This window comes from Antechinus flavipes, chromosome 3, assembly GCF_016432865.1.
Source record: "Antechinus flavipes isolate AdamAnt ecotype Samford, QLD, Australia chromosome 3, AdamAnt_v2, whole genome shotgun sequence".
NCBI classification, from domain to species: Eukaryota; Metazoa; Chordata; class Mammalia; order Dasyuromorphia; family Dasyuridae; genus Antechinus; species Antechinus flavipes.
Window position 1 is genome coordinate 398,154,439 of NC_067400.1, and position 25,614 is coordinate 398,180,052.

A 25,614-nucleotide genomic window follows, 5' to 3' on the forward strand; every position below is an offset into this window, starting at 1 on the left:
ATCCTATCTGTATATTATGGACAAATCAATGAATTCATCAAAATGCCACAATTAAAACAACCACCACCGCAACAAAAACAAAGTCAGGAACTTGTTAAACATAGTTGTTAATTTTAGGGGCAATAAAAGGTTACAAAGGACTCTTAAAAAAATATAAGCCTGAGAAACTATCTTAAAATAATACTATTTTTTATCTTAAACTGCAGGATGCAAAATTTACAAGGCTCCAAAGAAAAAATAACTCCCTGAATTTATTTTAGAAGCCAAATTAAAATGGCAAGCAGTTTAACTTCTGTCCCTCATAAATTGTTTTCTTCTATATCATCAAACTAGTTACTGTAATTTGCTCTAAAGAAGAATTGAGATCATGATAACACAATTTTTCCCAGAACACTTCCCATTATATTAATGGAAAATAGTCTTTTCCTATGTTATTCTAATTGTAGTTACCTAGAAGTAGGCCTGAAAAATAAGATTTTGATCTCCATGCAAACTGAATTAGAGGTGACAGGGGTATAAATCAGCCTACTAAGGAAGCCACCATGGGAGAGATTGAAGCAGTGCAGAGCTGCATCAGGAAAAAATTCACCTGGGGCGTGGCTAACCCTAGGATCCCTCTTCAGGCAATGCTGTGCCAATATTACTATTTGTATATGGAATATTAGAAAAGATATATAGCATGGATATCCAGGCTCTGTGTTTTGATGCAGTGTATACAAGGCAACTTGACTCAGTTATAGTTTGTCCAGAAATCCCTGTATAAGGCTCACCCTCAGATAGTTCTGCCACCTGCCAGAGGATGTCCTCTGATCTCTGACTTTTCCCTCCTTTTCTCAACTTCAGGAAGACATGAAGAAAAGGCAGAGCAGTGGTCCAAGGTGTAATTCCCAAGATGTCCATAAGGGGCAGCCACATTTATCCCTCCTCCCTGGATGCTGATACCACAAAATAGAGTTCTATTTTGAGGGAACATTTTTAGAAGGACTTTTAAAAGAAGTTATAACTGTGAAAGATGAATAAAAAGATGAAGGCATGCTTAGAGCAACATATATTTCTTCAAAGTCTTCATATTTTCTTTATTGTTAAAGCACTGATGTATCCATTATCTCATTTTGCTATGATGATCATCTTATAAGATAAATACTCTTAATATTACACAAATTGGAGAAACTGAGCACTGAGTAAATGTTTTTAGCCAATCTAAAGAATCAACTAATAAGAAGACTATCAAGAATTTCAAAATAATGTTCTTTATACTAGATGGCTGCATTTTCTCTTCATCTTTTTTTATACATGAATAATTATGAGAAAATTGACTTGGGAGAGGGGAATTGTGGTCTGAAGGAAGGATGTGTAGAGGAATGACCAAATTTAATGTACCAAGGTACTTGACCTCTGCTTTTTTTTTTTTTTTTTTTTTGCAAAAGTGAGCTTTAGTAAGATGAGACTACTAAAGTCTCCTCTTTTCTGTCTGAGATTTCTTCATTAGTAGTTGAGAAAAGAGAAGGCAAAATTATAATTATTGTCTATCTAAAGCTTCTGAAAAGAAGAAAGGAAGAAAAGGAAGAACAGGAGCAAAGAACAGAAGAAAGAAAGAAAGGAAAATAGAATGATTGAGGTAAGAAAAAGAGATTTTTATCCAAAAATATCCTATCAAATCTACTTTGTAACCACATAAAAGGATATAAAAAGATAAGAATTTTAATTGAATTGAAAGTGATGGATTTTATTCATCAAAAGAAAGCCCAATAACTTTTAGCATTTTATTTTATTCATTTAATATCCTAGTAATGATGTAAACTGAATACATGCTATTGGCTCCAAAAATGAAATAAGTACATATGTGCAAACATGAGCATACACACGTACACTCACAAGTGAAGGATTTGATTTAACTCTTTGTGCCTGCAATTGTAGAAAAGGGTACATCTGCTCGAGTTACTTGGTAAATGAGAGCAGAGTTGACCCCATTCTCTAATATAAACATGAGAAGCACTACCATGTGAATGTAATAAATGAAAATCAGATTGTTCCTAGATAATTAGTACCAAATGGTGGAAAACCCAACCTCTAATCTATTGCCAAACCACCAGAACACAGAAGAAAAGCAAACAGCACAGTCAAGTAATGGAAATTTCTCTGTGCATCTAAATGACTATAAAGTAAGAGACCAAATTCCAAAAATCAGTTAAAACATTTCAACAGCCCAAATGTTATATAGGGTTGTAGTAATATCGACACTCTCAAAATTGGTAACCACAGACGGAAACCACAGTTTTGGAACTACAGTATGGCGCCTAGTATACTGTAAGTGCTCCCTTTGTGAACAACAACAACAGAAAACCCACAAATGGGAATATCTGGCCACAAAAAAAACATGTAAATCCATACAACCACCCCCTGGGCATGAGTGATCCTGAGTCATCATGCCCATGAGGCACTGAGGAGAAATCAAGAATGGGTCAGGGAATCAGTTTGATCATTAAAAAAAGAAAAAGAAGAAGAAGAAGGGGCAGGGAAGCAGTTTGATCATATCTCTCCTTTAAATGATTTACTATCATCTTTTATTTTAATGTTAAACAAGTACAACATTTGGTATATCATATTTCTTTTCTTTTGAAAGCCCTACATTACTCTATGATCTCATTGATTGGCAACTTTTACACTGTTAGGGTGTTAACCTGGATCGTAAAACAATAACCACGAAGTTCTTTGGTACAAATACTAGTCAAATATGCAAAAATGGCTTCATAAAACAAATTATATGACCATGTATCTTATATTTGTTAATTTTAAATTACCCAACAAAAATTCAAACAGAATCAAATGCACATAATTTGTAAACCTGATGAAAAACATCTATGTTTTTAAGTCCTGTAAGATTTCACTTTTTAGACAAACCAATTCAATCAGATACTACTGCAAACTTTTACTGAAGACTTAATAATTCACATAAAAGTCCAAAATGAACTATGCTTATGAAACCACAAAAGAATGCCTAAGAGTACTTGTAGAAATCTATAATAAAAGACTGAATCTAAAAAATAATTCTCTCAGACTTGCCATCAAAGTTACATTTAGAATAGAACTCTTCTGGAAAGACCTAATTTGGTTTGGTATTAAATTAAATGTAAACTTAAGAAATATTTTATGTTTCTGAGATGCTAAAATACTTTTTCAGGAAATCTAATAGAAAGAGAGGAATTAAAACATTTACTTAAGGTTATTTCTTAGAAGAAGTACATTCTTTTACACAGTGGATGTATCGAATAGATAGATGCACAATTGAGATTAGAGGTAAGCAAAAATAGTAGTTGCCTAGAGCATAAAAGACTGATACAAGGTGGAAAACAATACTTTTCATGTTTATGTAGTATTTTAACATCAGATAAGTCCATTATCTACTATATGCAATTATTTGTTTTATGATGTCCATTTCTACGTGGTAATCTAATTTTAAATTCTATAACATAGGGATTATTGTCTGAGGATCCTGAAACGTTCACCTTCTATCTTTAGCCCTTTTAGTAAGACACATTTCCCTTCCTTGGATCAATGTTTCTGAAGCAGAGTAAAAATAAAATGTCAAAATAATAATAAAATTAACATAGAGGCAAAAAAGGTCAACAATATCAAGGCAAATAATGAAATAAAAAATGGGAATGAAGGAGACTTAGCAGTGCCAGTTCTCAAATTATTTTACAAAGCAGTAATTCTTAAAATAATTTGGTATTAGGAAGAAAACAGAGATTAATCAATGGAAAAAATTAGCTATACAACACATAGAAGTAAATATAACTATTACTCTTCTATTTGATAAGCACTTTAATTTCTTACTGGTTTGAAGATTCAATATTTGAGAAAAACTTCTGGTAAAGGACAAGAGTTTATACAACAGTGCAAAATATATCAATTTCACATTCGAATTTGTTCAGATTACAGGTCAGCAACTGGAAGTCTGTCCTTCAAACTCTTGATTATAATCGACAAAGCAACTTAAATAAGTTTTCATATGCAGTCAAATAAACAGTGGATATATTAGTAAATAAAAGAAAAAATTTAAATGTAACATATTAGTTGACCAGAAGCCACATTTACAACTATGATTTACCAATGAGTCAAATGAGGCCTGAGAATACAACTCAAGAATTTAATTTGTCATAATTGGTGATTTTAAGCACTGTTTATTTGGTTGTTGGTAACTTATATATCTTTTCTCAAGTACTGCATTTTTATATCTTTTAACAATTTACTTATTAGGAAACACTTCTTATTTTAATATTTTAAAAATCAGTCTCCTTCATGAATGTCTTTCAGTTTTATGTAATTCAAACTGCTGATTTCCTGTCAAGTCAAAAACTCTTCTCCTGTCAATTGTTAGAAAAGTATTTCCTTATTCTTTTCTTTTATTTCTGGGTCCTATAACTATGTGGTACTGTATATGGTGTGAGATGTTGGTCTAAATATAATTTCTGACAAGCTGTTTTGCAGTTTTTTTTGAATAATGAGTCCTCACTCCAGTAGTTGGGATCATTAGAGTTTTAAAATATTGTGCTATGCTTGTTGTCTTCTATATTTTAGATAATTAATCTGTTTCATTAGTCAATTTCTCTTTATAACTAGTAATAAAATAGTTCTGCATAATTACTATTTCACATTACAGTTTGAATAAGAAAAGGCTAAATACCTTTCTTTTCCCCCAAAATAAATTTTATTTTTTTTCTAATCGATAAACAAGTATGCAAACATTAAATGTCTATTAAAATATGCAAAGCACTGTGTTAAGTGGTGGGATACAAGTATGAAAAGATAATGATAGTTCCCACTATCAAGGACCTTACAGTCTTAAAGGGGGAAAACAACATACAAAAGAAAGTAGAAAAATGGATGTATTAAATGTGGGGATTTGGCAAAATCTCAAAATAGAGCAGCCAGGGGAAAAATGAGGCGATTTTGAAGTTGAGCTCTCAAAATGGAAGTTTAGAATTCATGGCTCAACCATTTAATCAGATAATCTGAAATTAGTGATAAGACAAGTTGCAATGTTATTGAGATCTTAAAGGATGATATGGTGAGCTTCCTTGGGTGTGATGGAATCCCCATGTAATACCAGGAAAAAGCCAGGAAAAGAAAAATGAAAATGTCTGAGCTGAGATCTCTTTTTAAGTGCAAGTTTGGTTTGGAGTTCATAACTCCACTTTCTAATCAGGTACATAACATTGTAAACCTGTATTAGTTTACATGATATGGCACTCCATCAACTGGGGATTGGCTGAACAAATTGTGGTACATGAAGGTAATGGAATATTATTATTCTCTAAAAAATGATGAACAAACTGATTATAGAAAGATCTGGAACGATTTACATGAACTGATGCTGAGCGAAACAAGTAGAACCAGGAATACATTATGAAGAGTAACAGCAAGATGAGTGCAATGATCAACTATGAAATACCTCTCTCCTTTCTCTCTGTTCATGCTCTCTCTACCATGTTGGAATGGACCTTTTGTCTTCCCAGGACTCTTAATCTCAACTGCTGAAATTCTCTCTTCAATGTCCAGTTTAGGTGCATTTCCAAGAAGCTTTCCCCAATTCCTTCCAAATGAAATAATCTTTTCCTCCTCAATTTTCTCATAGCACTTCTGATACATTCTAATTTGTACCATAGAAATTTTTGCATTTATTTAGGTTCTCTTATTCTTACTATAACTTTCTCCAACTATACTTTTCTCCTCCCCATAGTACTGTCTACCTAGATTGGAGATTCTCTCTTGGTACAATATTTTTTAGGAAGGACTTTAGCCATATTTCACCATTTTCTCATCTAGAATTTCTACAGACTCAACTTCCTTTTCCCTAGCTTCTAGCATATATCTGTCTCTATATATCTATATCGTTTTCCACTGTTAAAATGTAAACTTCCATATGCCTATCACATTGTAAATGCTTTATTCTCTGTCTGTTTCTATTTATCTCTCTCTGCAATTCTTTTCTCCTTCCTTTTTCTGACTGTAAGTTATTACATGATAGAGATTTTTTCTTTTTCCTTTGTATTTTCTATTTATCACTTAGCCTGGTACTTCAAAATAACTGTTGAATTGAATGGACTTTCTAGTATAATTTAGGATTTAACTAATTATGCTACCTTCATCTATCATAAGAATACTTAGGCTCTTTGCAAATTTCTGATTTCAATAATATACAAACTGCTACATTTTCAAACTAACCAAAATCAATCAATATCATTGTTATGGAAGCTTCCTGCTAGTGACTGCTGGGGATCTATTTCTAATCAACAGAATAGATTGTGTCATATGAGAGGATGTTATAATGACACAAGAAGAATGAGAGGCAGTTGCACTGAAAATCTGATCTGATTTATTTCATCTCTATGCAGAATATATGTTTTCTAAGCAAAGGTTATTATTGTTTTTAAAAAGCATACATTATTTCACAAGCAACATCTGCATCAGTAGATTTGTTTTATGACCTCCAGACAGAGATCTCTGACTCTCTGGATTAGGTCAGTCTTTCCTTGAGCCTGTCAGCTCTACTCAAAAAGATAAAGATTGTAATAATAAAACATTCCTTTAGTTTCTCTAGTCTGCTGTGATTCACAGCTGTGAGGGCTGGAATTCACAACTATGGGGACTTGGGAGAATAGACCTCCCTGAGTGTAGTCCACTCTAACCTTTTTACAGGCTTTCTGGGTTCCACACTTAAACATGGTCCTTAACACACCATGGATTATCAAGAAATATTTTTAAAATGTCTATTCTGTATTAGTTATTTTAGACACTGCACAACTTAGATCCTCAGCATTTTTTACTGGCTGTCTTAAAATTATTTAACTTGATGCCATTTGGCTTTCAAATTTTGTAATGAAGGTCATGGGGTAAAGAGTATTTATTTTTGCAGCTTTTTTCTTTTCTAAAATTCTGCTAAGAGATCCTCTCTGTTATAAATAACTATATTGATAGAGATAATATAGTATTACCTGCCACATAACAAACAGTAGAATAAATGATTCATTATTGATCATTTAAATATAGTTATTTAAAATATCAATCTTCTACATATTCATAAGAAATTCAATTCAACTATCTAAAATATTAATCAATAATATAAAATACTCATGAAACTTTATTTTGCTAGCATAGTGATGGTCACCAAACACGTTAATCTATTCATAACAAAAATAATTTTAGATAATTTACAACATAATGCTAAATGGCATAAGCTTAGATTATAACAATTTCAAACTTTTAAAATATTTTGGGAATTCTTCTTATATGTAATGGAGGCTGTAATTTTTATAAGGTTCATAGAAGAAAGAAGTTTGGAAGGGAATGGCACTTGAAAGACTGTACAATCCAATAAACTCATTTCACAAATGAAAAGAGAGACTTAAAGCTCAAAGTCATAAATTTAAGGGCTGAGACAGGACAAGAAACCAATTCTCTGATTTCCAATCCAGGGCTTATTTTCTTATATTAAATAGTTAAATATATTACTCTGTCATTTAACTATGCCAGGGTCTTCATTTAATGTAGTTGTAAAACAAAAGCAAAAAGTGAATTAATTCATAATAATCTTACTTTTCAAAGAACTGCCCACTGAGATTTACAAGAACTTTTCTAACCAACTGGATCTAGGATTTTATTGGTATAGGGAAAGAAAGAGACAGAGACAGACAGACAGACAGACTCGGTTATCTATGCTATCTGCCTGTTATTTAACTGGTATAACTTTATACTGACCATTTTATATATCTATATCATAATAGTTCAAATGGAAAATTAAAGTTTTTGTGTAGCACTTATAAAAGAGTGTTACTTCAAAGGACTTATTCAAGCATTTTTTGACAGAAAAATTAATCAGATTATAAAGCCACTATTTTTACATTAGTATGTTAATGCTACCTAAAGTTTTAAATTATTGAATGTTCTTTATCATGCTTATTTTTAGCAAAATAAAGTAAAGTGGGAGGGGAGAAAAAAGTGTTACTTTCTATCTTCTTGACTATTATATTCTATCATTTCTACATAGAAGTAATCTTTAAAAATTGCTATTTTGTTATATTTTCTGCAAATAACTGATGAAAACTAAAAAAGGCCAATATCTATCACATTAACAGACCATAGCATAAATAAGATGTTTTAAGAATTGGATTTTTTCAAATTTTTTGCCAAGTGCCACATCATAGATTTGACCACCATGAATGGTGATTGAGAAATGTCTTCCCAGTATCTCTAGTAAGACTTACAGATGTGTTTCCCATTGAATCATAGTTACAAATTGTGGTTAGGTTCTATAGTATTATTCACTATTTCATTTACTTCAGACTGACCTAAATAGGCTTGGTTTTTTTTTTTTTAAGGCTGATCCAAAAATGAATTATATTGCATAAAATTTTGTTTGTGGGAAAACACATTTCAAGTTTCAAATGAGTAATTTAAAAAGTTTAGATCATATTGTTCTGGATCCAGAAAGCACTTTAGGTACTATTAATTAGCTTGCAGTAAAGTCAACTTCAGATGTTCATTAACAAATATTTATTTCCTATATCTTAGGCATTGGAATGTATCATATTATGATATCCTCTTTCATATCCTATGCATTGGGATTTATCATGTAATGGCTTACAGTATGGGAATCAGGAAGTGAGTGAGTATAACCCAATGCAAGGTTATAAAGAAAAGTACTTTAAGCTAGGTATAATATATTATGTCAGTTCTGAGGAAAGAAAAATTACTTCTGGCAACCAAAAATAAGAACGATCCAAGCATTTTTTGACATAATAATATATAATTATCAAATCACAAAGTCAGCTTTAGTGTATTAAGTACATATAGATCCTTACATTATTTAGCTGTATATTAAATATATTTGATAAAAAAAAAAGAAATTGGTAGGATTATTATTGGCAATATAGAATCTAATCACAATATCTATCCACAATTGTATAATAAATATGTTCATAGCTCCAACTTGGGCTGTCAGGAATACATTTCTCAATCACCAAAAGCAATGATAAAACCCATGATGTAGCAATCTGCATCAAATCAATTCCTAAAATAGTCTGGTTATGTTGCGGCCTACTGATATGATGAACAAAAACATTCCCTCATTATTTTGTAGTTATTCATTTACTGAAAAAATGTAACAAAATAATAATTTTTAGATCTTGACTCACTATTGATATGGTAAAACACAGCATGTGACCTGGATTTTCCAAAACAAATAAACAAAAAACCAGGTAGGACTCAGAAGATAAATGTGGAGAACTTTGTAAGAGGAACAAAAGCAGGATGGTATTGGTATAAATGATTAAAACAGGAAGCATAATTTTTCCAATTTTATTTAGCTGAGTATTACAATGTTTCCATGCTCTAATTATACACCATCTAATGGTAAGAAATGAGTCTCTCTTACCTAAACATGGATTTTGAAATTATGAATAAACTAAAAAATGAATAATTAACAATATAAGAATTGACTATAATGAAAGTAATTAATGTGCCCAAAATATTATTTTTTTCATGCTGAGGGATTAATTTATTTATTCAAAAAAAATCATTATGTAATACAAAGCTCAGATTTTGCCAGGTAAAAAGGCTGCTTCCTGGGCTACAGAAAGTGTTCTGGAACTTGTATTAATTCTTCCAAATCACTATAGATTAATTCATTAAATTTAGTCACAATGAACAGACCCCAAAATCCAAATATAACTATTGGAGAAACTTGCTGAATCCATAACAAAGCTCAGAATTATGTGGGGGTTGTAATCATTTATCTAGAACAAAATGGATCTAATTGATGTAGCTATTTTGAGGATTACCTGTATTCATTGGAAGTAGTTTGCAGTACTGATCATATTGCTGGTTTCCAAGCCAAAAAGACAAGGTTTCAAGTACTATCTCGAACATATGCTGGCTGCCTGACTTAATAATGTTCTAGGCAATTCTTTTATGATTCAAAAGAGGTAGCAATCATCTTTGGTAGAGCAGTCATTTCACCTGAAAGTTTCCTTATACGAAAGAAATAATAGACTCAGACCCTATGATTTTCTGTATTGATGAGCTTTCTTTTCCTCTGTGATATTAGAGATGTGGTTTAAATATAGAGATATTGGGGGAAATGGAACATGTACTGTGCAGAGAAATGCAATATATTTGACTCACTCTCTCCCCAAACCAGGATAGGTTTAATATGTACTTACTGGAGATGTTGATATTTGAGTTATTCTTAGTTGATTTTCCAAATCCTGGACTTTATTTTTGAGTTCTGTATTCTCAGTTTCTAGTTCTTGTATCTAAAAAATCAAATGATTATAGAATATCAAATTAGAAATTTCTTTTTTTCTTAAATACCACAAAATCCTGACTGGACTCTGATGTGACCTTTCTAAACTTCTTGTCCAACATTTCAAAATGTAATATAATATTTCATGCACTGGGGATATAGTTATTTAGGTAAAGCCTGGAAAAAAGCTTGGAACTCCAGGTCACTAGCAATGCATGTATTTTATATTTTAAATAAAATACTTATATTTTGGGCTAATTTCTTCTTCCTGAGTGCTGCCATCTTTCTGTTTTTTTTTAATGCACTTTGCAAATTGTACCCATAATCTAGGAGTATAACCACAGGACAGTGAAACTTGCTTATGATGATTTTGAAGAGAGTGAGGGAAAGGGATAATTTAATAAAAAAGGAATCTGATCTGCGTGGGAAACCACTTACCCAGCATCTGCTCCTTCTGCTGCTCTGATCCCCATGAGAAGCATCAGGAAGTGAAGCAAAGTCACATGAGAACACTAAGTTCTTGTGGGAATTCAATATAAAATGGTTAAAAAACTGTACAGGGGATCAGGAGTGGACAATTATAGGAACACAATGAAAGCAGTTCCAATCTGTGTGGGGAAATGGAATGGAAGGATTCCTCAATTTGTTTGATGGTCTGCAAGTTTCCCTGTACTTAGAGCAAGTATATGTGATCAACAAGTTTCGGTTACTCACTCTTTTTTGCAACCCTGCAATCTGTTTTCTTGTTTCAACATCTTTTCCTCCAGATTCTAGAAATTTCCTGTAGGCCAGATCGAAGGCTTGACCGATAGTTAAAGTTATTTCTTCAGCCTTTGGGTAACATCAAACAAAAAGAATTAACACTATAGTTAAGTTCATCTCCTGGATCAGACTACTGCCCTACATGCACAAGAGATGTGAGTTTGCTTTAGTATTGAGGGAGTGAAAGCAGAAATAGGAGAAGGCAGGACTATGGCTCATTGTACTCCATTTTAAAATCTACACTTTGTCAGCTCATCTTGGGAGAGGTGAGGATAGGTAAAGAGCTGCAAGATAAGGGCCACTGTTCTACTCTCAACATTTTATTTCTTCCTTGAAACTAATATTTTAAACAGGCAGCAATGTTGTCCAGTAGATAGATTGAAGGATCTAAATTTGGAGAGATCTGAGATTGAATCTTGCCTTAGACATTTAATAGATGTGTGATTGTGAGCAAATCACAATCTCTGTGTTTCATTTTTCTCATCAGTAAAATGGGAAAAACAAAAGCATATATCTTGCAGAGTTGTAAGGATCAAATGAGCTAAGATAAGTAAAACCTTCCAAAGCCTTTTAAAAGTTATATTATTATAATAAGCCAAACAGATAACCAGCATTTATTAATCACCTATTATGTGCCAGACACTTTCTTACACAAAAAGAGGAAATAAATAAATCTTTCCCACTCCTAAGGAGTTCAATCTAATGGAGGAACCAACAGTCAATCATTCATTCTTTCAATGAACATTTAATAAGTTCCATATATATACACACACACACACACACACACACACACACACACATATCAGGTACTGGAGATACAAAAAGAGGCAAGAAATAAATCTCTACTCCCACAAGGAGCTTATTGGTGATTTGGTGAGGATTTTATAAATAACAATGTAAAAACAAGATTTATAAAAGACAAATTGGGAATCTTCTCAAAGGGAAAGCACTAAGATTAAAGAGGACTGGGAAAGATTTCTTGGAAAAAATGTAACTTCAGCTGAGAAAGAAGCCAGGAGACAGAGATGAGGAAGGAGAGAATTCCAAGTATGGAACTTCTCAGTTTTGTGTTCCCTTCCTTGAAATAAGTAAGTGACACCTATTATAATCCTAGCAAGTGGGCACACATGGAGTGCAGAGCAATACTCACTTTATTCTGATTGTGTGAACCTGGACAAAACACTTAACCCCTCAGTTTCACAGAATAGGCTAACCAGAATTGGGCAGACACAAATTCTATACCTAAGAATTTCCTCTAATAATGAAATCATAAGTCCAGGCCCCCTGAGCATTGTGATAGGGACATAGTAGTTTTCCTAATATTCCTGATTCACCTATTTACTTTAAACTACCCTAAATTGGCCTACCTTTTCTTTTGCTTCTGTCATATATCGGTTCTTTGCCCAAAGTGGACGTTATTTTTTTTTGAAATAACATAAAATGTGTAATTATAAAGTATTAACCCTATTCCACAAGTTATATTCAATTAGTTGTTAGTTTATGTTAGCCTATAAATTATTTTAAAATTTGAAAATGCTATGCTATTGGAGAAGAAATAATTTGTATACATGATGTGCTATTGCATGTGTCTTGACTCATGTTAATTGGGATTGAGAAATGTATTTTCAGTATTAATACATCTTTAGCTCTTGAGCTTATTCAATGAGTGAGTTCACTGTTTGATTAACTGCTGCAACTGGATGTCCTATTGACATCCCAGATTTAATCATCTAAAACTGAGCTCATATTTCCCCATTAATTTGGGTCTTATTCTAACTTCCTTATTTTTATTGGTGACATCATTATCCTTCTTATTACCTGGGCTGGAAATCATAAGGCTATTTTTAATTATGCCCTTTCCCATACTCATCCTAAATCAAATCCACTGCATATATATATATATATATATACATATATATATATATATATATATATATATATATAACTGCTATAACTGTTATAGAGTTAATCTCTGCAATATATATCATGTACTTGATATCAGTACCTGCTAAATAGATGGGTTTTTTAATTAATTTTTTTATTAAAGCTTTTTATTTGCAAAACATATGCATGGGTAATTTTCCAACATTGATACTTGCAAAACCTTTTGTTCCAAATTTCCCCTTCCTTTCCCCCACCCCCTCCCTTAGCTGGAACGTAGTTCAATACATGTTAAATCCAATACGTATACATATTTACACAATTATCTTGCTGCACAAGAAAAATCAGATCAAGAAGGAAGAAAAAGAAAAACTGGGAAAGAAAACACAATGCAAGCAAATAACAAACAGAGAGAGTGAGAATGCTTTATTGTGTTCCACACTCTGTTCCCATGGTTCTCTCTCTGGATATAGATGGCTCTCTTCATCACTGTACAAGCAGAACTGGTTTGAATCATCTCAATCTTGAAGAGAGCCACATCCATCAGAATTGATCATTGAATAGTCTTGTTGTTGCCGTGTATAATGACTCCTGGTTCTGCTCATTTCACTTAGTATCAGTTCATGTAACTCTCTCCAGGCCTCTCTGAAATCATCCTGGTGGTCATTTCTTACAGAACAATAATATCCCATAACATTCATATACCATAATTTGTTCGGCCATTTTCCAGTTGATGGGCATCCATTCAGTTTCCAGTTTCTTGCCACTACAAAAAAGGCTGCCTCAAACATTTTTGCACATGTGGGTTCCCTTTCCCTCCTTTAAGATCTCTTTGGGATATAAGCCCAATAAAAACACTGCTGGTCAAAGGGTATGCAGAGTTTGATAATTTGTTGAACATAGCTCCAAATTGCTCTCCATACTGGCTGGATTCATTCACAGTTCCACCAAAAATGTATCAGTGTCCCAGTTTTCCCACATCCCCTCCAACACTGGTCATTATTGTTTCCTATCATCTTAGCTATTCTGACAGGTGTATAGTGATATCTCAGAGTTGTCTTAATTTGCATTTCTCTGATCAATAGTGATTTGGAGCACCTTGTCATATGACTACAAATAGTTTGAATTTCTTCATCTGAAAATTGTTTGTTCATAGCCTTTGACCATTTATCAATTAGAGAATGGCTTGAACTATTATAAATGAGTCGATTCTCTATATATTTTAGAAATGAGGCCTTTATCAGATCCTTTAGATGTAATGTTTTTCCAATTTATTGTTTCCCTTCTAATCTTGTCTGCATTAGTGTTGTTTGTACAAAATTTTTTAAGTTAATATAATCAAAATTATCTATTTTGTGATCAACAATGATCTCTGTTCTTCTTTGGTCACAAATTTCTTTCTCCTCCACAAATCTGATAAGTAAACTATCCTTTGTTCATCTAATTTGTTTATATCATTCTTTACATGATCATAAACCCATTTGACCTTATCTTGGTATATGGTGTTAAGTGTGGGTCTATGCCTACTTTCTGTCATAGTAGTTTCCAATTTTCCTAGCAGTTTTCGTCAAATAGTGAGTTCTTATCCCAAAAGCTGGGACCTTTGGATTTGTCGAATACTAGATTGTGATAGTCATTGACTATTTAGTTCTGTGAACCTAACCTATTCCATTGATGAACTTCTCTATTTCTTAGCCAGTACCAAAATTTTTAATGACTACAGCTTTATAATATAGTTTTAGATCTGGTACAGCTAGGCCATCTTATTTGCTTTTTTTTTCATTAATTCCTTTGAAATCTTGACCTTTTGTTCTTCCAGATGAATTATGTTGTTATTTTTTTCTAGGTCAGTAAAATAGTTTATTGGGAATTTGATTGGTATAACACTAAATAAATAGATTAGTTTAGGGAGCATTGTCATCTTTATTATATTTGCTTGACCTATCCGCCAGCACTTGATATTTTTCTAGTTGCTTAGATCTGACTTTATTTGTGTGGAAAGTATTTTGTAGATCTGCTTATATAGTTTCTGACTTTCCCTTGGCAAATATATTCCCAAATATTTTATACTATCAACAGTTATTTTAAATGGAATTTCTCTTTGTCTCTCTTGCTGTTGGATTTTCTTATTGATGTATAACAATACTGATGATTTATGTGGATTTATTTTGTATCTTGCAACTTTGCTGAAGTTGTAGATTGTATCTAATAGTTTTTTAGTTGATTCTCTAAGGTAAATAGATTTTTTTTAAATGAATGGGCTTTCTCACATTTGTACCTTCCTTTACATTCTTAGAATTATCCTACTTCACAGTCAACTTGGCTCTTACTGGAATTACTGTGATGATCTCCTTTGTGATTTTCTTTCCTAAAATATTCATCAGCCAGCAATACTACTGTCATAAAACTTCCAAAGAAATCATTCAAATACATTTCTTTCATATAGAACTCTTCTGCTAAAGAGTAGTCCAGTGCTTCTCAATAACCTGGTGTACAATACCAGTCCTTAAATTCAAACTTTACCCTAATCTGACTTCATATTCAGTATATGGAACCATATACAAACCCTATGGAACCAAACACTGTCATTTCCTTCCCTTTCTTATGTCTTTGCCTTTGTTTTTACCATTCTCTGTTTCTGAAATGGACAACCCTACTACCCAACCCATAACTTATGATTCATTTCCTCTTCATTCAAGATACTAATTCCTTTGTAAAGTATTTAGGTATATTTAGGTACTCTCTCCTTTATAAGACCTTCTTTGATCACCTCGCCAGAAATAAACTCTTCCATCTTGAACTTATAAGTTTTGTTTAGATCTCTTTGTTACACTTGAAATATTCTGCCTTGCACTACAGTTACTTAGGTACATGTGAAATTTCTCCTTCTCAGTCCTCCCAATTGGATTAGAAGCTCTGAGAAGACAAGGGTTATCTTTTTTTCTTTCTTTGTATGCCCAGTACAACATTTAGAACTTAGCATATGTTTAATGCTTCATATATGTTTAGTTGAATTGAATTTGTAACTCTTTATTAAATGAGGTTTTCTCCATGATTTATTTAATTATAGGTTCAAGATGTTTTAGTAAATCAGTTTTGTTGAGCAATTACTTCAGTCATGTCTGACTCTCTTGTGACCACATTTGGGATTTTCTTGGCAGAGATACTGCGATGGTTTGCCATTTCCTTCTCCAGTTCATTTTACAAGGAGGAAACTGAGGCAAACAGTGTTAGGTGACCTGCCAGCGATTCCTCAAATGATCAACATGTCAGATAAATCTTAGACACAAATTATAAAGCTTAATTTGGGTGCTATTCTCTATCTTGATAATACAACCCTTCCTTGTTAATAATTTTCATCCCACCAATCATTGCTCTTAATATATATATATATATATTAGGCTTGGTATAATCTAAAGGGATCCCAGTTGTAAAACTGTCATTACTAAACTTCATCTGCAAAAGTTTTCATTACATCTTATTCACTGGAATGGATGTTATGAGAAATATCAACTTAAATAATAATATTCCTCTGAATATACACATGTATAAATATGTAATTATATTCTTTTATAGAATATATTATAAAATCCACACTAATTTTTTTTGTATTTCATGTCTTTACTGAGAGAGATTATTAACTTAGAAGAAAAAGAGCTATTTCTCTAGGAAATAAGAAAATCCTTTTATTATGAAATTGATTTCTCATTGCAAATAAAATTATTTAGAAAAGTTAAACAAGGCATTTCTTTAAAAATTGTTTTTATGAAATAAAATGTTAAACTCTGACAAAACATGTTTAATAAGATATATTTTTGATTGCAAATGACATTTTAAAAAGTTGTACATATTACATTAAGAGAAAACTACATGAAAAGAGAGAAATCAATCTAACTCACAGGACTAAGTAGCATTCTTAGAACTTCACTTCTATCCATGACACTTATAGCAGGAAGGAACTGCTTAGAGGTAGGTACTACATTTTATGGGCCGCTAATAGCACAGAGTGTTGGGCTTGCAGTATAGAAGACCCATCTTCCTGGATTCAAATTTGCCCTCACACCCTACTTTACACACATACTTGCTATATGACTCTGGACAAGTCACTTGCCTCAGTTTCCTCATCTATTAAATGAACTGAAGAAGACAAATCACTCCAACTTCTTTGCCAAGAAAATCACAAAAGGAATCACAAAGAATTAGAAATCAATGAAAACCTATCACAGATGTTATTATTATTATCATTGCACAGATGAGGAAACAGAAGCTTAGTAAGTTAGATCTATAGCTTTGGGAGATTAGATTAGGTGTTCTGCTCTGAGTTCCATCTTGAGTTTTCTGTTTTAGGTAGAGGAAGAACACTAGGTGATAAGTTAGAATAGAAAGAGATGGCAAAGTTTTGGAGGATGATTAATCAAGGACTGCTAAGATTACTAGATAGCTCCTAAAACACCTGCGATATATTTACCTTTTCTCCTGTATTGGTTAGAATACCAAATCTGACTTGGCTGTTTCTGCTTTCTGACTACAGGGTTCTTATACAAAAAAATAAAATATCTCTTAGAATCACTGATGTATCATTGGAAGGAAACTCAGAAGACTATCCCATTTCTTCACTGGATATATAAGGTAAATAAGGTTTAGAAAATAGAAAATAAGGCTCCTCAAGCAGTAAACAGAAAAGGAGGACTTCAAACTCAAGTCCTACGATTCAAGCTTACACTATATATAGAGCAGGTAGTAGGTGTATTTGAAAGTGTTTTGGACCTGGAGGAAGGAGATCAAACTTCAAGTGTGGCCTCAGATAGCTATGTGATTCTAGACAAGTTACTTAATCTCCATTTTCCCAATTGTAAAATGGAGACATTATAATATGACCTATATCCCTGGGTACATAGGTACATATCATATAAATGTTAGTTATTCTTGGTTATTAATTATACTAACTAATAAGGGATTGTTTGAGAGGGCTGTTGTAATATTAAAGTTGACTAAGAAAAGGCAGGCCATTCAGATTGTTTAGTTTTCCGAGTTCTTCTTTTTCTTTTTTTAACTTTCCATTTTTTGGATCCACAAAAAGTCATCAAAATAAATGGCTAAAACATTATAAAAAGGGCAACTAAGTTGAAAATAGATACTTCTTTTTTTTTTTACTAACTAATCTAAGCAATCTGAACAAGTTTAAGTCTCTAGATATAGATAGATATAGATATACCCTAAGATATAAAACAATCCTAGATATGTGATAGAAGAATTACTATAAGAAAACATAGTTGAAGGCTTTTAATACTGGATCAGTGATTCTTCTTTGTTTTTTTGAAACCTTTTTTTGAACTTTGCAGGCTTTTTATTCATTACTCCCCTCCAGTGGAGTTTAGTGATACTGAGTTCCTGACTATTCCTCACATTGGATATTCTCTCTCCCAAATTTAAACATTTTAACTGCTATTTTGTTGTTCAGTCATTTCAATCATGTCTGATTCTTCATGACCCCATTTGGAATTTTCTTGGCAGAGATATTGCAGTCATTTGCTATTTCCTTCCCCAGCTCATTTTACAGATGAAGAAACTGAAGCAAATAGGGTTAAAGGATTTGCCCAGGGTCACATAGCTAGCAAATATCTAGAGTCAGATGTAAACTCGTTTTTTCCCTGACTTAGGCTATTCATCCACTGGGCTACCTAGCTGTTCCCATAAATGCAACTGTTACTGTTATTGTAGTTTGCTGGTGTCCCTCTGGACATCAGAATTCATGGAGTTTTCTTGACAAAGATAGGGGAATGATTTGCCATTTCCTTCTCCAATGGATTAAAGCAAGTGAGATTAAATGAATTATGCAGTGATATTTATAGCTAGTAAATATCTAAGGTCAAGTTTGAACTCAAGACTTCTTGATCCCAGTGCCAATGGTCGATCCATTAAGCTACCTGGCAGGTGGCCTCTTCTCCTTTCTCATCCCTACCTTACTTTCCTTCAGGTTTCAGCTGAAATCTAACTCTCTGTAAGAAATCTTTCCTATTTTTCCTTAATATTAGTACCTTACTTCTCAAACTATCTTTAATTTTTTTTTTATTTATGGTGTATATGTTGCACATTGCCTCTCCATGGGACTGTGAGCTAATTGAAAAAGAGGATCTTTTCCCCTTTTCTTTGGCACACTGCCTGCCATATAGTAGGCACTTAATAAATGTTAGTTGACTGTTTTACTTTTCAAAAAGGAATCAAAGGAAGATCCCATAAAGTATTAAGTTTGATGTTAATGGAGCAATTCTAAAATAAATTATTAAACGTATGGTTTGTGAGACACATTGGTGATTTCAAGAAACTAAAATGTTTTCATTAAGACTAATTCATTGGCTGAGTAAATTGTGGTATATAAATATTATGGAATATTATTGTTCGGTAAGAAATGACCACCAGCAGGATGAATACAGAGAGGCTTAGAGAGATTTACATGGACTGATGCTGAGTGAAATGAGCAGAACCAGGAGATCATTATACACTTCAACAACAAGACTATACAATGATTAATTCTGATGGAAGTGGCTATCTTCAGCAATGAGATGAACCAAATCAGTTCATATTGATCAATGAGGAACAGAACTAGCTAACACCCAGAGAAAGAATACTGGGAAATGAGTGTGGAGCACAACATAGCATTTACACTCTTTCTGTTATTTGCATTTTTGTTTTTCTTCCCAGGTTATTTTTACCTTCTTTCTAAATCCGATTTTTCTTGTGCAACAAGAAATATAAATATAAATATACTATATTGTGTTTAACATATACTTTAACAGGTTTAACATGTATGGGACTGCCTGCCATCTAGGGGAGGGGATGAAGGGAAGGAGGGGAAAAGTTGGAACAGAAGCTTTTGCAAGGATTAATGTTGAAAATTTACCCATGAATATGTTTTGTCAATAAAAAGTTATAATAAAAAAGACTAATTCATGCCAAACCTCATTTCCTTTTGACATTGTTATTAGGCAAGAACAGAAAAATGTTTTTGTGCAATAGATTTTTATATTTTTCCTCTGAAAATAATTACAATTACAATGTTAAAATAAAGCACAGCAAAATTTTAAATAAATATCCATACTTAGTACATATATATTAATGATGTGGATAGCCTGTTTTTTTTAATTTTTATTTAATGATTACTTTATATTGACAACATTATCCCCTGCACTCGTTTCTTTTCCGATTTTTTTCCCCTCCCTCCCTCCACCCCCTCCCCTAGATGGCAAGCAGTCCTTTATATGTTGGATATGTTGCAGTATATCCTAGATACAATATATGTTTGCAGAACCGAACAGTTCTCTTGTTGCATAGGGAGAATTGGATTCAGAAGGTATAAATAACCCGGAAGAAAAACAAAAATGCAGATAGTTCACATTCGTTTCCCAGTGTTCTTTCTTTGGGTGTAGCTGCTTCTGTCCGTCATTTATCAATTGAAACTCAGTTAGGTCTCTTTGTCAAAGAAATCCACTTCCATCAAAATATGTCCTCATACAATATCGTTGTCAAAGTGTATAATGATCTCCTGGTTCTGCTCATTTCACTTAGCGTCAGTTTATGTAAGTCTTGCCAGTCCTCTCTATATTCATCCTGCTGGTCATTTCTTACAGAACAATAATATTCCATAACATTCATATACCACAATTTACCCAGCCATTCTCCAATTGATGGGCATCCATTCCTTTTCCAGTTTCTAGCCACTACAAATAGGGCTGCTACAAACATTTTGGCACATACAGGTCCCTTTCCCTTCTTTAGTATTTCTTTGGGATATAAGCCCAATAGAAACACTGCTGAATCAAAGGGTATGCACAAGTTGATAATTTTGGGGGCATAATTCCAGATTGCTCTCCAGAATGGTTGGATTCGTTCACAACTCCACCAACAATGCATCAGTGTCCCAGTTTTCCCGCATCCCCTCCAACATTCATCATTATTTTTTCCTGTCATCTTAGCCAATCTGACAGGTGTGTAATGGTATCTCAGAGTTGTCTTAATTTGCATTTCTCTGATCAATAATGATTTGGAACACTCTTTCACATGAGTGGTAATAGTTTCAATTTCATCCTCTGAAAATTGTCTGTTCATATCCTTTGACCATTTGTCAATTGGAAAATGGCTTGATTTCTTATAAATTTGAGTCAGTTCTCTATATATTTTGGAAATGAGGCCTTTATCAGAACCTTTAACTGTGAAGATGTTTTCCCAGTTTGTTGCTTCCCTTCTAATCTTGTTTGCATTAGTTTTGTTTGTACAAAGGCTTTTTAATTTGATGTAATCAAAATTTTCTATTTTGTGATCAGTAATGGTCTCTAGTTCATCTTTGGTCACAAATTTCTTTCTCCTCCACAAGTCTGAGAGATAAACTATTCTATGTTCCTCTAATTTATTTATAATCTCGTTCTTTATGCCTAGGTCATGGACCCATTTTGATCTTATCTTGGTATATGGTGTTAAGTGTGGGTCCATGCCTAATTTCTGCCATACTAATTTCCAATTATCCCAGCAGTTTTTATCAAATAATGAATTCTTTTCCCAGAAGTTAGGGGCTTTGGGTTTGTCAAACACTAGATTGCTATAGTTGACTATTCTGTCTTGTGAACCTAACCTTTTCCACTGATCAACTAATCTATTTCTTAGCCAATACCAAATGGTTTTGGTGACTGCTGCTTTATAATATAATTTTAGATCAGGTACAGCTAGGCCACCTTCATTTGATTTTTTTTCATTAATTCCCTTGAGATTCTCGACTTTTTATTGTTCCATATGAATTTTGTTGTTATTTTTTCTAGATCATTAAAATATTTTCTTGGAAGTCTGATTGGTATAGCACTAAATAAATAGATTAGTTTAGGGAGTATTGTCATCTTTATTATGTTCGCTCGGCCGATCCAAGAGCACTTAATATTTTTCCAATTATTTAAGTCTGACTTTATTTGTGTGGAGACTTTTTTATAATTTTGCTCATATAATTCCTGACTTTCCTTTGGTAGATAGATTCCCAAATATTTTATGGTATCAACAGTTATTCTGAATGGAATTTCTCTTTGTATCTCTTGCTGTTGGGTTTTGTTGGTGATGTATAAAAATGCTGAGGATTTATGGGGATTTATTTTGTAGCCAGCTACTTTGCTAAAATTATGAATTATTTATAATAGCTTTTTAGTAGAATCTCTGGGGTTCTCTAGGTATACCATCATATCATCTGCAAAGAGTGATAGTTTGGTTTCTTCATTGCCTACTCTAATTCCTTTAATAGCTTTCTCGACTCTTTCTAGTGTTTCTAGTGGCTAGTGTTTCTAATACGATATTAAATAATAATGGTGATAGAGGGCAACCTTGCTTCACTCCAGATCTTACTGGGAAAGGTTCCAGTTTTTCCCCATTGCATATGATGCTTACTGATGGTTTTAAATATATGCTCCTGACTATTTTAAGGAAAAGTCCATTTATTCCTATGCTCTCAAGTGTTTTTATTAGGAATGGATGTTGGATTTTATCAAATGCTTTTTCTGCATCTATTGAGATGATCATATGGTTTTTGTTTGTTTGGTTATTGATATAGTCAATTATGCTAATAGTTTTCCTAATATTGAACCAGCCCTGCATTCCTGGTATAAATCCTACTTGGTTATAGTGTATTATCCTGGGGATGATTTTCTGTAATCTTTTTGCTAATATTTTATTTAAGATTTTAGCATCAATATTCATTAGGGAGATTGGTCTATAATTTTCTTTCTGTTTTCAGCCTACCTGGTTTAGGTATCAGTACCATGTCTGTGTCATAAAAGGAGTTTGGTAGGACTCCTTCAATCCCTATTTTTTCAAATAGTTTATTTAGCATTGGAGTTAATTGTTCTTTATATGTTTGGTAGAATTCACATGTAAATCCATCTGGTCCTGGGGATTTTTTCTTAGGGAGTTGATTGATAGTTTGTTCTATTTCTTTTTCTGAGATGGGACTGTTTAGGATATTTACCTCTTCCTCTGTTAGTTTGGCAAGCTATATTTTTGGAGGTATTCTTCTATTTCATTTAAGTTGTCGAATTTATTGGCATAAAGTTGGGCAAAGTAACTCCTAATTAGTGCTCTAATTTCCTCTTCATTAGTGGCGAGTTCTCCCTTTTCATTTTTAAGACTAACAATTTGATTTTCCTCTTTCCTTTTTTAAATCAGATTTACTAAGGGTTTGTCTATTTTGTTGGTTTTTTTCATAGAACCAACTCTTAGTTTTATTAATTAATTCAATAGTTTTTTTACTTTCAATTTTATTGATCTTTCCTTTTGTTTTTTGAATTTCAAGTTTAGTGTTTGACTGGGGGTTTTTAATTTGTTCCTTTTCTAGCATTTTTAGTTGCAAACCCAATTCATTGACCTTCTCTTTCTCTATTTTAAACAAATAGGCCTCTAGAGATATGAAATTTCCCCTTATTACTGCTTTGGCTGCATCCCATACATTTTGATATGATGTCTCATTATTATCGTTTTCTTGGGTGAAGTTATTAATTATGTCTATGATTTGCTGTTTCACCCAATCATTCTTTAGTATGAGATTATTTAGTTTCCAATTATTTTTTGGTCTACTTCCCCCTGGTTTTTTGTTGAATGTAATTTTCATTGCATCGTGGTCTGAAAAGGATGCATTTACTATTTCTGCCTTACTGAATTTGAGTTTGAGGTTTTTAAGTCCTAATATATGGTCAATTTTTGTATAGGTTCCATGAACTGCTGAAAAGAAAGTGTATTCCTTTCTGTCTCCATTACATTTTCTCCAGAGATCTATCATATCTAACTTTTCTAGTATTCTATTTACCTCTTTGACTTCTTTCTTATTTAGGATAGCCTGTTTTTGAATACTGATTATATCATTTAAAGACAATGACCAGCCATTTTTTCATGTGTTATAAACTTCACAAAACTTGGTAGTAAGACCATAAATGGCAAACAACCATGCTTATATCAATCCATAGACAATGTTGTCAGCAAGTAAGAATAATTCACCACCAAATTAATCAAGTCTTGGTTATTGCCAAAATTAATCATCTTACTGTAAGTGTTCTTCCTTCATTGATGATTCTACTGGTTAAAAGTATATGATGTTTGAAATTAACTACTTATATTATTCAATAGAATTTCAGGTTCAATAAAAAACCTGATATCAAGGCACAAGACAGGATACCAAATAGTTTTACATTATAGGACCCAACTCAATAATTTTCTCATTCATGTCCTCAGTAAATTATCTGGAGTTTGAGTATTAAATGTCTATAAGTATAATGTGTTTAAGTGTATCATTTTTGACCTATATAGTCAAGCATATGAAAAAGCACTAAAATAAAAACTAAGTTTCAATGATTAGTAGTATTTGAAGGCAATATTCCGGCTTTTTCTCTAATGCCCCATATTTTAAAAATCATTGAATAATATATGCCATATCCCAATGATGCACCTATTTGGGTAATATTTGTATGACAAAAAGATTTTCAAAACTTATTCTTTATGAAATGAAATAAAAATTTGATCAAACTCCTTATTAAATAAAGTGAAAATATGACATAGACATAATTCTCTGGTAAAATACATTTGCTTGTCTGCATGTGTGAAAGAACATGAGAATTTGATTAAGTAAGGGATTTTGCTGTATGTTCTCAAGATATAATGAAACTTTAAGTATATTCAGGCCTTATTCTTTCAAATACTTTTCATATTCTTCAGAATAAGCCAATTCCTATACCCATAAAAATGGAATAAATCACCCCAAAACATTTGGCATACTTACACACTTTTCACTGTCAAATACATAGCACAAATGCTTATTTGACTCAGAATCTTTACATATGAAAGTAAATATCCTCTTGTCAGTTTTATCATCTGCACAAAATGATATCCTATGAAGCTGGCAATTGTGCTGGACTTCCTGTAAATACATATGGAAATGAACAGAATGAATGAGCATTATTTTTATTTATTATAATTATTTCTAATGTACATAATTAGTGATTTACAAAATGGAATCTTTACGTATTAAATGTTGTGCATTATGGACACCACTAATTTAAATAAATTCATACAATGAGAATGAAGTTTCTGGCATATGGAAGATGTGTAAACTGGAAATTCTAATGACAGTGAATTATTCATTATTCCCCACACAGACTTCCTGATTTCTCTCTTCTGTATCTATTCTCATGCTGGTCTTTATGCTGAGATACCCTCTTTTGTCTCCTCCAACTATAAAACTCCAATATGTCAGTCTAAATGTTACCTCCTGGAGGAAATTCTTTTCTTCTCTGATGCCTCCAGGCAGAGGATAATGACCTTTTCCTATTATGTACTTTATCAAGTATTATTCATACGCAATCTAGTTATTTGTCTATGTGTAATAACTGTGACCTTTAAGTTCCACAATAATGGTGATAACTTAAATTTGAGCATCTCCAGAGCATCCTCCATCATGTTTTCCACATAGTAGGCTGTGAATAAATGTGTGATGTATTGCTTTGAATCCTGAAAATAAAAATATTTATAATACAAAGGAATATGCCAAAACTAAATGTTATGATATTAAAATATGTTAATTTGTATAATTATATAAATTATAATACAACATAACATTGTATTATAATAAAATGTGATATAAATTACAC

General features: G+C 32.5%; 1 protein-coding gene across 12 annotated transcripts in view; it reads right to left on the reverse strand.

The window, feature by feature from the left end:
- GULP1 (GULP PTB domain containing engulfment adaptor 1) overlaps positions 1-25,614 on the reverse strand; it is a 409,533-nt gene that overhangs the window by 45,750 nt on the left and 338,169 nt on the right. For 11 of the 12 annotated variants that reach the window (XM_051986054.1, XM_051986044.1, XM_051986042.1 and 8 more), the window contains 4 exons: positions 24,747-24,884; positions 11,021-11,137; positions 10,745-10,768; positions 10,224-10,316 (listed from right to left, as the gene is read on the reverse strand). In XM_051986054.1, the coding sequence (XP_051842014.1) occupies positions 10,224-10,316; positions 10,745-10,768; positions 11,021-11,137; positions 24,747-24,884 (372 nt within the window). The remainder of the gene's footprint in view (positions 1-10,223; positions 10,317-10,744; positions 10,769-11,020; positions 11,138-24,746; positions 24,885-25,614) is intronic. The other variant, XM_051986053.1, reaches the window with a different exon arrangement.